This window comes from Podarcis erhardii (assembly GCF_964252035.2).
Source record: "Podarcis erhardii genome assembly, chromosome: 13".
NCBI lineage: Eukaryota > Metazoa > Chordata > Lepidosauria > Squamata > Lacertidae > Podarcis > Podarcis erhardii.
The window spans coordinates 2,371,157-2,389,171 of NC_138502.1; the positions used below are offsets into that span (position 1 = coordinate 2,371,157).

General features: G+C 46.2%; 1 protein-coding gene across 1 annotated transcript in view; it reads right to left on the reverse strand.

The window, feature by feature from the left end:
• LOC309326792 (asialoglycoprotein receptor 1-like) overlaps positions 1-18,015 on the reverse strand; it is a 45,661-nt gene that overhangs the window by 7,157 nt on the left and 20,489 nt on the right. The window contains exons 2-4 of the mRNA XM_081835806.1: positions 6,104-6,208; positions 3,564-3,689; positions 1,803-1,898 (exon numbers count right to left, since the gene is read on the reverse strand). Of these exons, the coding sequence (XP_081691932.1) occupies positions 1,803-1,898; positions 3,564-3,689; positions 6,104-6,176 (295 nt within the window). The 5' untranslated portion in view covers positions 6,177-6,208. The remainder of the gene's footprint in view (positions 1-1,802; positions 1,899-3,563; positions 3,690-6,103; positions 6,209-18,015) is intronic.

Below are 18,015 nucleotides of genomic sequence, written 5' to 3' on the forward strand. Positions count from 1 at the left end.
TTATTAAATTTTCCACTTTAACAATCCAATCAAATGACATTAAATATTCCACATTATACATATACAGTGGTACCTCGGGTTACAGATGCTTCAGGTTACAGACTCCGCTAACCCAGAAATAGTACCTCAGGCTAAGAACTTTGCTTCAGGATGAGAACAGAAATCGTGCTCTGGCGGCGCGGGAGGCCCCATTAGCTAAAGTGGTGCTTCAGGTTAAGAACGGTTTCAGGTTGAGAACGGACCTCTGGAACGAATTAAGTACTTAACCCGAGGTACTACTGTACATATCAAATAATCCGAATATTCTGCCAAATAATAATTTTTTTAATAGGACTTCCCATGCTTCAAGTTTGGAGGGTTCTGATCATCTCATACTTCTATTGCTTTTCATAGTCACTTCCGATGGTTCCTCTAATTCTTTTTTTCTGCTGTTAACCTTCCTTCTTTCACGGCCTCTGAGTTGTTCCCACAAGTGTGTTAAAACAAGCAATGATGTGTTTCTGTGTGGATTTTATGTCTATAATTCCCCTCTATAAGTTCGCAGCATCTCCCGCGTTCAGCATCATTCTCCAGAAATGCTGCCCTCGCCCTGAACGGGGAGCGACGAAAGGAGCGAAAAGGAGTGGGAAACTTCTAATTAACATGGTAGGGGACCTTTGCTGAATGGGACTTAAGTGGGAGAAAAACATTACCGGAGGACTTGGGCTGTGGTGTAATACTTCAAGAGCCACCTTATGCTGAATCGGAGACCCTTGCTCCACCTAGCTTAGTGCTGCTGGCACAGACTGGCAGCAGCGATTCTCCAATACAGGAATCACAGCTCAGAGAGGCTGCAGTTGTTGCCTCCAGTTTTTAATACACGATTTAAAAAACAACAACACTCAATTTTTAAAAAAACCACGTCACCCAAATCACCAGGGATGCTATTCCCGGTGGCTGCTAATAGTTTTTAATTGATTCACCTAACCAACTACAGTGGTCCCTTGGTTCTCAAACGCCTTGGTACTCGAACAACTTGGAACCCAAACACTGCAAACCCGGAAGTAAGTGTTCCGGCTTGCAAACTTTTTTCGGAAGCCGAACGTGCTCCGTTTTGAGTGCCGTGCTTCTGTTTTGAGTGATACGTTGAGGTCTGTCTGTTCTTGCTGTTTATTTTGTCTTTGTGTTTTTGCAGCTCTTTTTTCTTTTGTGACTGTGTGGAACCCAGTTCAGCTACTAATTGATTGATTGGTTGTGTGAGTGCAGTACATTGTTTATTGCTTTCATTTTATAGATCAACAATCTCGTTAGATAGTAAAATCCATGTTAAATTGCTGTTTTAGGGGTTGTTTTTAAAAGTCTGGAACGGATTAATCCATTTTGCATTACTTTCTATGGGAAAGCACACCTTCATTTTGGAACGGACTTCCGGAACGGATGAAGTTCGTGAATCGAGGTACCACTGTAGTGATTTTAACTGTTTACAATGGTCTTTAACAAGCTTCCTCAACCTCGTCCCTCCAGATGTTTTTGGACTACAACTCCCATGATCCCTAGCTAGCAGGAGCAGTGGTCAGGGATGCTGGGAATTGTAGTCTCAAGACATCTGGAGGGCTGAGGTCGAGGAAGGCTGGTCTTTAAGATAAGTTATAAATTATCCCCATTTCTTATTAAAATTTTGGTCTTCCTGATTTCTGACTCTTCCGGTCCTTTTAGCCATTTCAGCATATTATAGCCCATCAACTTCACCTGCCATTCTTCTCTGGACGTCCCTATTTCCATCGGAGAAATGTTGGAGGGTACCCAAGGCGTCCTTTACTTACCCTTCTGCTGGAGGGAGACGATCCCGTCACCAATACTTTGATTCAGGCTTGTGAGCGTATCGCGCATTCCTGATAGCTGAGAGCTGCGTTGACTGCCTGCGGTGGGGGTAAGAATGAAATAACGAAGTAAGAGGTTTGCTGGATCCAGTCACTGGCCAGTCCAGTTCCCTGTTCTCACTGTGGTCCAGCAGGTGCAGCTTAGAAGAAGCCCACAAGCTGGACATCAGCTCAGCAACACTCTGCCAACTGGCGAATTCCGGTGTTATAAGAAAAACTGCTCCTTTGTCCCTTATGGGGTCTCCAAGAGCCCGTAGAGAGTCCTTATGTAGGTTCTCTATCGGTAGGAGGAAATAACAGAGGCCAGCCAGAGAATATTGAGAAGCAAAGCAGCGAGCAAGCCTGAGCTTTATTAAACGGTTGCAACAGGGTCCCCACTCCCCACATGCAGGAGGGAGGAGAGGAACCCAGAACATTCCACAGGGCAGGTGCCACCACCGAGAAGGCCCTCTGCCTGGTTCCCTGTAGCTTTGCTTCTCACTGGGAGGGAACCGCCAGAAGGCCCTTGGCGCTGGACCTCCGTGTCCGGGCAGAACGATGGGGGTGGAGACGCTCCTTCAGGTTCACTGGGTCTTTGAGGCTGTTTAGGGCTTTCAAGGTCAGCACCAACACTTTGAATTGTGCTCGGAAACGTACTGGGAGCCAATGTAGGTCTTTCAAGACCGGTGTTATGTGGTCTCGGCGGCCGCTCCCAGTCACCAGTCTGGCTGCTGCGTTCTGGATTAGTTGTAGTTTCCAGGTCACCTTCAAAGGTAGCCCCATGTAGAGCGCATTGCAGTAGTCCAAGCGGGAGATAACCAGAGCATGCACCACTCTGGCCAGACATACAGCAGGCAGGGAGGGTCATGTCAAAGGTAGCCCAACTTCAAAGGGCAGTCACAACCATAGCTGTCAACTTACAGATTTGAAAATAAGGGACCAGCAGCCTCGAAAATAAGGGATCAGTAGCCAAAATAAGGGATTTTCAGGGCACAGATATGTTCAAATTTTGAGCCCCTCCCAGGAAAAGGCAGAAAGCCTAGCCAGCAGCCAAACGAAGCCTCAAGCGGTGGTTCCCACAGCGCAGCAACCCGGCAAAGGGGATGCAGCAAGGAAAACCCCCGTCCCCTCTCCGCTGGGAAGCGCTGAGCAAAGGCGAGTCCCCAGGCAAGGCGGGCGATTTGACTGGCACAAGGCATGCAAGCTCCACCCCCCAGTCGTTCTCAGACTCCTTATTGGGTGAGCAACACAGCCAAGCAACACAGTTGGAGCCTCCCTCCTCCCTGGCCGGCAGAGAGGGAGGGAGGGAGAGGAGCTGCTCCCTTTGAAACCCGGGAAATTTAAGGGACATCATCAATAAGGGACAGCAGCGGGAAACGGCTCTGGGATAAGGGACTGTCCCACAAAATAAGGGACACTTCACAACTATGGTCACAACATGTGGGGGAAGAAGAGAAGGAGGTGTAGGTGGGGCGCCCCACAGCTGCCACCCCCCACGTTCTCCCTTCCTGTGTCTGCATAGGACTCCAACTGTTCACACAGACCCTTCATTGCACTCCTCATCCTCTCCCTGAGGCCTTTTCATTGAACACCCATCCCTTCCTTGGACATCCGCCTACCTCCTTGATCTTCAATATTCTCCCACTGCACCCTGCCCTTTTCTCATTATTATTATTTTCTTAATGTCATTCCCCCACGTCATCCCTCTATCCTAGAAGCACTCACCTTTGGTGCCAAAGACAATGATTGCGATGGTGAGGATGGCGCTCACTCCCAGCAGAATCAGGACCAGGCGACGGCTGGGGCAGATTCGTTGCCTCCATGATAGGCCCAGGGAGCGTTTCTGGGAAGCTGAGGAGAAGGGACATCGGTTAGGAATCCACCCTCAACTCCAGCTTTTAGATCTTCTCCAGTAATTTATCTGTCAAGGTTGCTTGACACTTCTGACACCACTTGGCTGCAACGCTGTGATGTTTATGAGCATTCCAAGCAACCAGGCAGCAAAAACAGTCGGGATGTTTGTAGGCCAGTTTCTTTGAGGGAAGGGGAAATTGTCACCCAGGGGGAAAGTGGTTTCACACAGGCCCTAAAGGAAAGGAGGAGTTTTGTAGGGAAGGCTGCGGTGTGAGCAGAGTTCATAGATGGAGGGTGACGGAAGGAAGGGTGGAAAGCAGGCCATAGTTTGAGAGGAAGAGGAGGTAGAGAAGGGACAGGGATCAGAGGCAGAAAGATTATGAGACAGGGGAAAGTGTGGGCTGAATTTGCCATACTGATTTGTTGATTTACAAATTCCTAGTACAGTATGGTCCGAAGTAGCCCATAATTACATGGCCACAGAGCTATTCCCGTAGGCTCTTTAGGAATGCGGAAACATGACTTTACCACAATTAGCTGGAAGTGGACTTAAAACATATCACACATTTTATCCAGCAGCATTTTTTCACAGCTCTTCAAAATGTTTCCTCCCCAGTAATTACAAGGTCCCCTGTAATCTTAATTATCGGCTTTCTCCTTACAGCTTCTGCCTCTTTTACTGCTGACTAATCACGTGACAAGACATGACTAATTTTCCAGCGTCACTGAGCAGGAAGCACTAAAAGGCAGAGCAGGTTCAGTGGGGCAGAGAGGAGGGAGGGAGGGAGGGAGGGAGGGAGGGAGGGAGGGAGGGAGGGAGGAAGAAAGGAAGGAAGGAAGGAAGGAAGGAAGGAAGGAAGGAAGGAAGGAAGGAAGGAAGGAAGGAAGGAACATTTTAACTGAAGGCACAGTAGCCCCAACAAACCCCAATCCCAATTCCAGAGAAAAGGGCTAGTGGAAAGTCAACCTAAGTTTTATGGAGTTACAATAGGAGTTAGATCTGACCGTATGGAATCAATCCCAAATTAGTCCTTGTTCTTTTGGAAAAGTGGACACTGGTCAACATAGCATTGCTAACTATCACGATCCTGGTCCATCTCGCAAGGACCCCATTAATACAGTGGTACCTCAGGTTACAGACACTTCAGGTTACAGACGCTTCAGGTTACAGACGCCGCTAACCCAGAAATAGTACCTCGGGTTAAAACTTTGCTTCAGGATGAGAACAGAAATTGTGCAGCGGCAGCAGGAGGCCCCATTAGCTAAAGTGGTGCTTCAGGTTAAGAACAGACCTCCAGAATGAATTAAGTTCTTAACCCGAGATACCACTGTATTGTCTTGCAGCAGGTTGAACAAGGTATATAAAAAAGTTAAAGGACCCCCGGACAGTTAGGTCCAGTCAAAGGCGACTCTGGGGTTGCAGCGCTCATCTCACTTTCAGGCCGAGGAAACCGGCATTTGTCCTCAGACAGCTTCCCAGGTCATGTGGCCAGCAGGACTAAACCTGTGATGGCCTGGGAATCCGATTCAGAGGCTGAACCGGAGGAATTCCAGCCTGCACAGGAGTCCCCGCCTCCAGGGCCGGCTGAACTGGGGCAGGGCCTTGATTCTGAAGCGCCTGCACCTGTGCCGGATCCTCAGGAGCAGGCACCAGGTGAATCCACTCTGGCTCCAGAGGTGGTTGAGGACTCAGTGCCTACAGGTGAGTCTCCCCCTGGGCCCAGTAACCCTCCAGCCTCTCCTGAACTGCAGAGGCTCAGGGCAGAGAGGCGAAGGGAACTGGTTTCTCCCAGGAGGAGTGCTTGCCTTAAGGCAAGGAGAGGCGGGTCTCCTGGGGGCCGGGACCGCCCCTGGCCTCAGAGAAGATAAAGGCCAGTTAGCCCGGTCCCAGGTTGCGGGAGCAACGTCGTTGAAAAGCTCTTTCGGCCAGCATCCAGTCCTGTTTCCCCCAAGTTCCTGTCCTTGCCCGGCTTCTCGCTGTGGACCCCGCTTCGCCCGAGGAGGACTGTCTGCCGACCCTCAATTCAGGTCCTGGACCTCGTCCCACGGTAACGTCCCCCCTGGACCAGCACAAAACCGCTTCTGGCGCAACGGGACACCGTGACGGAAACCAGAGCACACGGAAACACCGTTTACCTTCCCACTGGAGCGGTACCTATTTATCTACTTGCACTGGTGTGCTTTCGAACTGCTAGGTTGGCAGAAGCTGGGGCAGAGCAACGGGAGTTCTCCCCGTCGTGGGGATTCGAACCGCCAACCTTCTGATCAGCAAGCCCAAGAGAACTGGTCACTTCCACCTCTACAATTCTACGATTCTTTGCAACATGCCAGAAGGAGACTTCTTATGAGGCTTTACCTACACGGACCTAGTTCCCCACACGTATTTTCGAAATCCCGTCTGGACTACACACCTTTTCGGAGCTGTATTTCGGCGTCGTCATCCTCCACGTCCACAGCTGTGAGATCTCGGTAGTCCTGACTCATCGTGACTCTTTCTGCAGAACAAGATCAGGTGCCTAGAAAGACACAGAACACAGATGCCTGCATGTCAGAATCAGGCGAGGAGGCAGAACATGGTGCTAAAGGATTGGTTAAGCTAGGCTTCTCAACCTGGTGCCCTCCAGTTCCGTTGTTTTGAATTACAACTCTCATCAGACCTTGCATGGAGGAAAGGAGCTTTTAACTGAAGGCACAGTAGCCCTCCAAAAGATAGATAGATGATAGATAGATAGATAGATAGATAGATAGATAGATAGATGATAGATAGATGATAGATAGATGATTAGATAGATAGATAGATAGATAGATGATAGATAGATAGATAGATAGATAGATAGATAGATAGATAGATATGATAGATAGATGATAGATAGATAGATAGATAGATAGATAGATAGATAGATGACAGATGATATTAGATGATAGATAGATAGATAGATAGATAGATAGATAGATAGATAGATAGATGATAGATGATAGATAGATGACAGATGATGATAGATAGATGATGATAGATAGATAGATAGATAGATGATAGATAGATGATAGATAGATGATAGAGAGATAGATGATAGATGATAGATAGATGATAGATAGATAAAGACAGACAGACAGATAGATAGATAGATAGATGATAGATAGTTAGATGATTGATAGATAGATAGATGATTGATTGATTGATTGATTGATTGATTGATTGATTGATAGATAGTTGATAGATAGATGATAGATAGATGGATAGATTTCAATCACACTTTCTCAGTCCACACCGCACAAAACACTTAGAGCAGGGGTGAGCAAACCTTTTCAGCAGGGGGCCGGTCCACTGTCCCTCAGACCTTGTGGGGGGCCAGACTATATTTTGAAAAAAATAAAAAAGAACAAATTCCTGTGCCCCACAAATAACCCAGAGATGCATTTTAAATAAAGGGACACAATCTACTCATGTAAAAACACGCTGATTCCCAGAGCGTCCACAGGCCGGATTGAGAAGGCGATTGGGCCGGATCCGGCCCCCGGGCCTTAGTTTGCCTACCCATGACTTAGCGGTACCAGGCTGACAAAGCCTGGATTAAACACACATTAATGTCTGATGCTGTATTGTTTTTAATATTCAGTTGGAAGCCGCCCAGAGTTGCTGGGGAAACCCAGACAGATGGGCGGGGTATAAATAATAAATTATTATTGTTGTTGTTGTTGTTGTTGTTGTTGTTGTTGTTGTTGATGATGATGATGATGATGATCTTTCCAATGAGACACAGGAGACAAAGGGGAGAGGAAATCCAAAGAAATTATTGGTTTGCACAAACCTCGCTTCTAAAGTTCTGAGGTCTACATAGATGCAAGTCCACTGCTGGATTTACAGATAAGCTAAACAAGCTATAGCTTAGGGCCCCACTCTCTTGGGGGCCCCCAAAAAATTAAAGGGAGTGGAACCGGATGTAGATTTCCAAAATATAAGATAAAAAACAAATGAAATATAAACCTACCTACAGCAACAGTGTTTTGTGTTGTGTAGGCTCCTAGGGTGTAAGTCATGGGCCCCGCCTGCTTGCCTGCTCTCTAAAATATCACTGGTTTGCTCCTTTCTATATATAGGGTGCCTACATTCTATATATAGGGTGCCTACATTCTGCATGGACTGGTTGCACGGCGACATGCGCAAATGGCTTGAGATACCTATGAGGTCCATAAATTACTGTATTTTTCGCCCGATAGGACGCACCTAGTTTTTTTGGGGGGGCGGATAAAGAAAAAAAACATTCCCCCCCCCCAGGCATGGGGCTGGCGCGGGGGAAGCCGGAGCCGCACCGGTCTCCCCAGGCTTGCGGAGAGCTGTGCGAAGCCCGGGCGCACTCTTCAGCGCGCCCAAGGCTTCGTAATGCAGGCAGCTCTGCGCAACCTTTGGGAGCCCGGTGCAGCTTCGCGCCGGGCTCCGGAAGGTTGCGCAGAGCTTCCTGACACCTGGAGAGCGAGAGGGGTCGGTGCGCACTGACCCCTCTCGCTCTCCAGGCTTCAGCGAAAGCCTGTATTCGCCCCATAGGACGCACACACATTTCCCCTTCATTTTTGGAGGGGGAAAAGTGCGTCCTATAGGGCGAAAAATACGGTACCATAGAGCATATATTCAACACACAAAAACAGCGACAATTTGTTGTTGACAAAGGACAGCCGGACATATAAAGGGTGCTGTGGGTTAAACCACAGAGTCTAGGACTTGCCAGTCAGAAGGTTGGCGGTTCGAATCCCCGCAATGACGGGGTGAGCATCCGTTTCTCAGTCCCTGCTCCTGCCAACCTAGCAGTTCGAAAGCACGTCAAAGTGCAAGTAGATCAATAGGTACCGCTCCGGCAGGAAGGTAAACGGTGTTTCCATGCGCTGCTCTGGTTCGCCAGAAGCGGCTTAGTCATGCTGGCCACATGACTCAGAAGCTGGACGCCGGCTCCCTCGGCCAATAATGCGAGATGAGCACCGCAACCCCAGAGTTGGTCACAACTGGACCTCATGGTCGGGGTCCCTTTACCTTTACCTTACCTTCACTAGCTTAGGGCCTCTTGAAACCTAAATCCGGCCCTGTACAAGCCTACATGCGGAAAGGGAGAATGGTAGCCTCAGATTTATGTCTACACAGATAACAAGTCTACATGAGGGAGTCGCCACCCGCGTCCCTAGACCCCGACAAAACTTCAGGGAGAGCTTTGTGACGGTAAGAGCCGCCAAGCAGTGGAACAGACTCCCTCTGGAGGTGGGTTGAGCTAGATGGCCCTCAGGGTCCCCATTCCGACCCCACAGCTGGTTCTCTGACCTCGGAAGGCAGTGGTCAGCAGAGCCTCAGACAGCTGTCTATCAGGGACTCTCCAGCTGCAATTCCTGCGTCGCGGGGGGTGGGGTTGGACTAGATGACCCTCGGGACCCCTTCCAACTCTACCATTCTGGGAGTCCATGACTTCAAAATGCAGCGTGAAGCCCGGTCTGCTGGGAGAAGATTTATAATGAATTGGGAAAAAATGTTGAAATATACATTTATTAAGAAACCAGAGGCCTTTCTTCTTGGAATAAGAGGTTTGGAATTGCCCAAGAAAGATGTTAGATTGTTTTTGTATGCCACAATTGCAGCTAGAAATTTGTTAGCCAAGAATTGGAAAACACAAGAAGTGCCAACGGTGGAGGAATGGCAGATGAAGATGATGGACTTTTCGGAGCTAGCTGACCTGAATGGAAGAGTCCGCGACCAGAAGGAGGAGGAGTACCAGGAGGAATGGAGGAAATTCAAAGACTATTTACCATATTTTTCGCTCTATAAGACGCACCAGACCACAAGACGCACCTAGTTTTTGGAGGAGGAAAACAAGAAAAAAAATATTCTGAATCTCAGAAGCCAGAACAGCAAGAGGGATCGCTGCGCAGTGAAAGCAGCGATCCCTCTTGCTGTTCTGGCTTCTGGGATAGCTGCGCAGCCTGCATTCGCCCCATAAGACGCACACACATTTCCCCTTACTTTTTAGGAGGGAAAAAGTGAGGAGTCTTATAGAGTAAAAAATACGGTAGTTAAATATGCTAAGATAATTTAAATAGAAATACTTGCAAACTCTAGATAGGCTTACGATTTAAATATGTGATGTTATAGAATAACATGTTTAAATTTAAAATGAAAAGAAAGAAAGACGTTAATCGATTAAGTAAATTTTATGAGAAATTTGTTTTGGAAAACCGTTATAATGATATATACTGAAACTCAGCCAGGGGGGATTCCAGGAAGTCCTATAACAATGTTATTAAGAGTGGAATAATTACAAATATAAAAAAATAGAAATTACTTGAAAGAAACAAATAGGCCTAGGATTAAACTAAGTTATAATTAAATAAATGGGATTTAGACTGTTAAGAAACGTGAGTAAGATGGACTATAACTGGAAATTGTTTTAGTTTAATAATGATATTGGAAAGCTGTTACTTTTAACTACAAGGAAACTCAGAAGGGAGGGACTAGGGGAAGTCAACCAAGATGTTTAAAAGGTTGGATTTGTGAAGAATTAAGTTTGTTGTCATTGTTTATCTGTTTATTGTTCCTTTTTTCCTATTTTTGTGTATCATTCTGCTTTGTGGTTTGTGTTATCATTGTGGAAAATCTAATAATAATTTTTTTTTTAAAAAAAAGAGTGGAATAATTACAGTTAGGATTTATGTTTGTTTGCTTGTTTATAAATTTTGGAAAATCAATAAAAAAAAAAAATTGAAAAGAGAAGCCCGGATCGGTGAGCAGGGACCCAGAGGCCTGCCCTGAAACCCTGTCCCTAAAATGGCACCTTTGTCCTTTTCGCCACGAGAATGCCACCCTGCCAAATTCCAATTCCTGGGTGGGTGATACCAGGCAGCCCTTTCCCCAGCAAGCTGCCCCAAACCCAAACTGGGATTAGGATTCCCCCAGTCCTACCTTTACCTTTTTCCGGGGGTGGGGGGAGGGTGTTCAGGGGCTCCTGACGTCTCCCAGTTTGGCCTGGCGCTGGCTGGTGATCTTTGCCCTGTCAACACGCCGCCTTCTGCAGGGAACGGTCAAATCTGAGAGCTTTCCAAAATCACAGAGCAGTGCCAGCAGCATCACGGGGGCACCCAGTTTCCGGGGTTTGCCCCCTCCCTCCCTGAAGTTTACCCTCTGGCTTCCTTTTAAAAGTGGAAGTTTAGCCAACAGAGGAGAACCAGGGAGAGAACAAAACGTACCGAGTTAAACCCATTTCCCTCCCACGAAGATACAAAAATGAGGAAATGTTTTATTATAGATTTTATATATATATATATACACACACACACACACAAAAAAAAATACAGTGGTACCTCGGGTTACATACACTTCAGGTGACACACTCCACTGACCCAGAAATAGTGCTCCAGGTTAAGAACTTTGCTTCAGAATGAGAACAGAAATCGTGCTCCGGCGGTGCAGCGGCAGCGGGAGGCCCCATTAGCTAAAGTGGTGCTTCAGGTTAAGAACAGTTTCAGGTTAAGAACGGACCTCTGGAACGAATTAAGTACTTAACCCGAGGTACCACTGTATTTGGAATAGGTTTTATTAAAGTTTTTTTAAAAAAAATCTTTGATAAAAAGATATTGGATTTTTTTTTTAATTCAAAATTAAAACAAGACATATTATCCAAAAACATATCATCCTTGTTTTCCCCCCTTTTTTCCTCCCCCACAACCCCACCCCACCCCCACCCACCCCCGACTTCCCTCAGTTCCAGTCTTTGATTTCTCTAAGAATGCTGTTTTCTGCATGTTACAAAGTTGTATAGATCCTCAAACTACTTAGCTGATTATTATCAATAAAAAGTTTGTGCATGTTTATTCAAAACCTGCCAAGGTGTCCAGTTCGCTTTGTTGCGTCTTCAGATACTTTGTAAAGGGTTCCCATTCATCTTTAAAGTCACTGATATCCTTGTACCATAGCTTATAAGTCAGTTTTGCCAGTTCGGCATAGTCCGTCAATTTTTCTTGCCATGATTCTTTAGTTGGGGTTTCTTCAGTCTTCCATCCTTGTGCTATTAGGACTCTCACAGCCGTTGTCACATACATGAAGATGTTTTTCAGCTTTTTGGGCAGGTATTTCCCTACAATCCCCAACAAAAATGCCTCAGGTTTTTTAACAAATGTTAAATGGAACATTTTTTTCAATTCATTGTATATCATTTCCCAAAAATTTTTAATTACATTACAATCCCACCACATATGATAAAATGTCCCTTCCTTTTCCTTACACTTCCAACATATATTTGAACTAGTTTTGTACATTTTCCCTAACTGCTCTGGTGTTGTGTACCATCTATACATCATCTTCATGTAATTCTCCTTCAATAGGGAACAAACTGTAAATTTGAAATCAGTTTTCCATAATTTCCCCCAATCTTCCATCATAATGTTGTGACCTACATCTCGTGCCCATTTAATCACAACTGATTTTACCTCTTCATCTTTCCTCTCCCATTCTAATAATATGCTGTATGCGGCCTTCAATAATTTCACTTTCCCTTCGATCACTTCCGTTTGAAACCTAGATCTTGTATAACTGAATCCTTTCTTGTTGTCTTCTTAATGTGTTTCATATCATTGTCGATAATGCAACCAACTCTGAAAGTGGTCTTTAATCTGATCGTAACAAGATATTTGATATTTGATGCTAACCTTTGCTCCCCCCCCCCCAAAAAAAACCTAATCTAAATACAGATCTGTGGGCACAGACCATCTCCCAACTCAAACTAGTTCGTTAAGAAAAAAAACCCAAACTCGGTTCTATGGGTGACTCTGGGTCAGCTCCCTGCGGTAGTTTACTGTTGTACGTTGTTTTTAAATTGTACATTGCTTTTAAATTTATTGCTGTACATTGTTTTGATTGATTGTTTTCCTTCTGTGACTGTACCCCCAAGTGTGTTTGATAAGCTGGTCTCCGACCGTAATAAATTATCTATCTCATCTAAATAGAAACGCAAACTAAAAGGAAGAAACTAAAGGGGAAAGGGAAAAAAGAGAGAGAAGTTTCAAATCTTCGTTTGTCAGCTGTACACCGAAAATTGTTCAAAACCTCTGTTCCAATATAGCATTTTCTATAAACCAATACTTTCTTCAGTTTTTAAACCCAGATATCATAATTTTCATTTTCATTTTCTCTCAAAAAGTCTATAAGGAGTTTCCACTCTTTAGTAAATATTGATATGGTTTTTCTCTGATTAAACGCCTCAGCTAAGACCAATCATTTTAACAATAATTCCTCCATGGTAAGGTAATGGTGAATCGTTCGATCTTTGTGCATATAAAAGCCTCACCGCTGTGCTCATGTATTGAAATAATGTTCTATAGTCTTTTTCCAATTACATATCCATTATTCCTAACAGGAAAAGTCTTGGCTTCAACTGAATGGCATCTAGATCAAGGGAAGTAATAGTGCCACTGTATTCTGCTCTGGTCAGACCTCACCTGGAGTACTGTGTCCAGTTCTGGGCACCACAGTTCAAGAAGGACACTGACAAACTGGAACGTGTCCAGAGGAGGGCAACCAAAATGGTCCAAGGCCTGGAAACAATGCCCTATGAGGAACGGCTAATGGAGCTGGGCATGTTTAGCCTGGAGAAGAGGAGGTTAAGGGGTGATATGATAGCCATGTTCAAATATATAAAAGGATGTCACCTAGAGGAGGGAGAAAGGTTGTTTTCTGCTGCTCCAGAGAAGCGGGCACGGAGCAATGGCTCCAAACTACAAGAAAGAAGATTCCACCTAAACATTAGGAAGAACTTCCTGACAGTAAGAGCTGTTTGACAGTGGAATTTGCTGCCAAGGAGTGTGGTGGAGTCTCCTTCTTTGGAGGTCTTCAAGCAGAGGCTTGACAACCATATGTCAGGAGTGCTCCGATGGTGTTTCCTGCTTGGCAGGGGGTTGGACTCGATGGCCCTTGGGGTCTCTTCCAACTCTAGGATTCTAGGATTCTATGAATGCTAAGCTTTAAAATCGTCTGCATCAGTGTATGTATTTGTACCCAATATTTCTTAGCTTTTTTACAAGTCTACCAAGCATGATAAAACATCTCTTCCTATTTTTCACACTTCCAGCAAACATTTGGGACATTCTAGGTAATTTCGCCAGAGTTGGATACCATTGATACACTGTTTTACTTAAAAAGTTATTTAAGATCACAACACAATGTGAATTTTAACCCTGTAATGCATCTGCAGTCCCCCCCCCCCCATTTAATCAAATTCCCACATGAAAGATGTTTGGAGAACTGCTGGATGAATTATTTGGTTTTATATATTGAGAGAGAGAGAGAGAGAGAGAGAGAGTCAGTCATACCTCGGTTTACAAATGCTTCAGGTTGCGTTTTTTCAGGTTACGGACCGCCAAACGGGTTACGTCCGGGTTTTGGCGGTCGCGCATGCACAGAGGTGCTAAATTGCGCTTTGTGTATGTGCAGAAGTGCCGAATCGCAATGCGCGGGTGTGCAGACACGCCGCTGCAGGTTGCAAATGTGCATCCCGCACAGATCACGTTCGCAACCCGAGCGTCCACTGTATACAATTTTTATTAAATTTTCTTAAATTTCACATCCTTAAGATATCAATGACTTCCCATCTTCTCTTTCCATGGATAAAATTAAATATCACAAATCCCTGCATATTTTACAAAAACTACACCATTCAGTATTCCACTAGAGTTGTACCTCAGAAGCAGAACGGAAGCAGTCCGTTCGACTCGCAAAGCTTTCCGAAAACAAGACGCAGCGTCTGATTGGCTGCAGGAAGTTCCTGCAGCCAATTGGAAGCCGCGGAATCTGTGTCAGACGTTCGGGTTCCAAAGAACGTTCGCAAACTGGAACAATCACTTCCGGCTTTGCGGCGTTCGGGAGTCAAAACATTTGAGTCGCAAGGATTTGGGATCCAAGCTGCATCTATCAAAACTTGTTTACACTGTTGAATTTATCTGAATGCTGCCAGCGTTTTCACTGGATGAATTCTTTGCGTTTCTCCCTATTTATCTGTTATTTATTTAATGTACTTCTTTACCGCTTAAGGCAGTCTGTAAGTGTTTTAATAAGTTGGCTTGGGGTAAAAGTGAGGAGATTTCACCCCTCCCATATCCAAGAATCTCCTGACGAGTCTGCTGATTCTCCAGAGAGGAGGAGCAGTGTGCTGCTTTCTATTTATTCAGCTCCAGCACCACATCAAAGAGTCAGAGTGAGTCAGTCAGTCAGTCAGTCAGTCAGAGAGAGAGATTGAGTGTTAGAGACAGTGGCGTAGCGTGGGTTGTCAGCACCCGGGGCAAGGCAAGTAATTTGCGCCCCCTAACCCGTGGATTTGCGCCCCCTAACCCTAACCCCCAGATGTTGCGCCCGGTGCGGCCGGCCCCCCCTGCACCCCCCACGCTACGCCACTGGTTAGAGATCGTGTGTAGAGATAAGGTTGCTGCTAAGAGCAGCTGCAGACTCTCAGTGCAGCATTCATTTATGCTTAGACCTATTTAGCTCTGTATATAGTTTTGTATTATAGTTGTAGTTATAGAATAAAAGAAGATATTCTACAGAGATGCTCTCCGAGTCGTTTATACACTGCCAGACTCTGCTATACTCTGCTGTGTGATGACTGTATTGTGGAAGTGAATCCGGTGCTCACAACTCTAAGCTGTGAGTCCACAGCACTTTGACCTGTTCCTGTGTAAAAGGTGGTCTCTGGAAGTGCTACCCAGCTCACCTAGCCCAGTCGGGGCTGAAGTGGATGAGTCCAGTTGGTGACACTGGCTCAAGGGCGATGCTGACAAAAAGGACATAAGAACATAATACAGTGGTACCTCAGGTAACAGACGCTTCAGGTTACAGACTCCGCTAACCCAGAAATAGTACCTCGGGTTAAGAACTTTGCTTCAGGATGAGAACAGAAATTGTGCTCCGGCGGCGTGGCGGCAGCGGGAGGCCCCATTAGCTAAAGTGGTGCTTCAGGTTAAGAACACTTTCAGGTTAAGAACGGACCTCCGGAACGAATTAAGTACTTAACCCGAGGTACCACTGTAATAGCTTGCTCCATCAGGCCAACGACCCATCTAGTCTAGCGTCCTGTCCTTGCGGAAGCCAACCAGACATTCATTATGGGAAAGTGGCAGGATCTGAGCCCCAGAGCCTCTCTCAGCTCCTGCAATTTCCAGCAACTGATTCAGAAGCATCGCAGCCTCCAACCGTGGAGCCAGACCAGAACCATCATGGCTAGTTGCTGTCAATAGCCTTCCTTTCCATGAATTTGTCCAGTCCTCTTTTAAAACATTAAAATCTTCCCTAAACAGGGCTGCCTTCAGATGTCTTCTAAAAGTCAGATAGTTGTTTATTTCCTTCACATCTGAAGGGAAGGCGTTCCACAGGGCGGGCGCCACCACCGAGAAAGCCCTCTGCCTGGTTCCCTGCAACCTCACTTCTCGCAATGAGGGAACCATCAGAAGGCCCTTGGCGTTGGACCTCAGTGTCCGGCAGAACGATGGGGGTGGAGATGCTCCTTCAGGTCTACTGGGCCTTTGAGGCCATTTAGGGCTTTCAAGGTCAGCACCAACACTTGGAATTGTGCTCGGAAACGTACTGGGAGCCAATGGAGGTATTTCAGGACCGGTGTTATGGGGTCTCGGCAGCCGCCCCCAGTCCCTAGTCTAGCTGCCGCATTCTGGATTAGTTGTAGTTTCCAGGTCACCTTCAAAGGTAGCCCCACGTAGAGTGCATTGCAGTAGTCCAAGCAAGAGATAACCAGAGCATGCACCACTTTGGCCAGACAGTTTGTGGGCAGGTAGGGTCTCATCCTGCGTACCAGATGGAGCTGGTAGACAGCTGCCCTGGACACAGAACTGACCTGCGCCTCCATGGACAGCGGTGAGTCCAAAATGACCCCCAGGCTGCGCACCTGGTCCTTCGGGGGCACAGTTGCCCCATTCAGGACCAGGGAGTCCCCCACACCTGGCAAGAGGTGGAGAAGAGAATGTTCCTGTGCCCACTTCCTCCAACCAGGCTCAACTTCATAAACTCCCATCCCCTTTTCCCCAAACCCTGTGACCTCAGCAGTGGAACAAGCTGGAAGTGGAATTATTTATGGCACATTTTATCCGGCAAAGTTTCTCCACGTGGCCAAGAGCTTCCTCTTTTGCGCTGAGCTGGTAGGGAAAAGCTGCTGACGGAGACACGTTTGGTGTTTGTCATTTCCCTAGAATTCAGGGGCACACCTACAGAAGTCATTCCAGGTCATGTAGGACAGCAGGGTCATGATTCACAACAACACAAAATTAACATGAGATTCATTCCTGCAAGACGTGACTGTGGCTGGGGGAGTAATGGTGCGTTTTTATAGTGTGTGCACACTCAGAGGATGACCTTCAAACTGTAGCAGGAACCCCCCCCCATCATTCAGTTTGTACAAACTTCACACACACTCACACTCACGCACTACATACGCTACGCTTCTGTTATAAATTCATAGAAAATCAACCATGCATCGGATTTGCACTGTTCTACTTTTATTTTACTCCATGAAGGAAGGACTACAAAATGGGGAAGGTTTGATACAGGCCAGCCATAATCCCTTCACCATCCCAGCACATCCACAGGAGCCCTGCCCAGTTGCTATGCCAACCCTGATGGTCCTAGACAGAAGACCATCAAGATCACAAAGAACTTGCATATGGGAATGGATTCAGCATGGACTGGAACAAAGGACAATGATTTTTCCGGTAACAAAACCATCCTAAATATCTTCTCAGAAGCTTACGAAAAGCTTGGCCTATTACTCAACATCCAAAAAACCAAAGTGCTGCACCGACAAACACAAAAGAACCCCTCTGCAGCACCACAAATCCAACTCAATGGTGTAACATTGGAAAATGTCAATCACTTCTCCTACCTGGGCAGCTATCTTTCCACAAGGGCCGACACTGATGCCGAAATCCAGCATCGCCTGAGCTCTGCGCCTGCGGCTTTTTCCCGATTGAAGCGCAGAGTGTTTGGGGACCGGGACATTTGCAGGGAAACCCAAATGCTTGTTTACAAAGCTATTGTACTGCCAACCTTACTGTATGCTTGAGAAACATGGACCACTTATAAACGCCATCTCCAACTCCTCGAAAGATTCCATCAGCGGTGTCTCCGAAAAATTTTACACATCACTTGGGAAGACAGGCAAACTAATATCAGGGTACTGGAAGAAGCAAAATTCATCAGTGCTGAAGCAATGATTCTTCAACAACAACTTCGTTGAACTGGTCATGTTATTGAGATGCCTGATGATCGCCTTCCAAAGCAACTACTCTATTCCGAACTTAA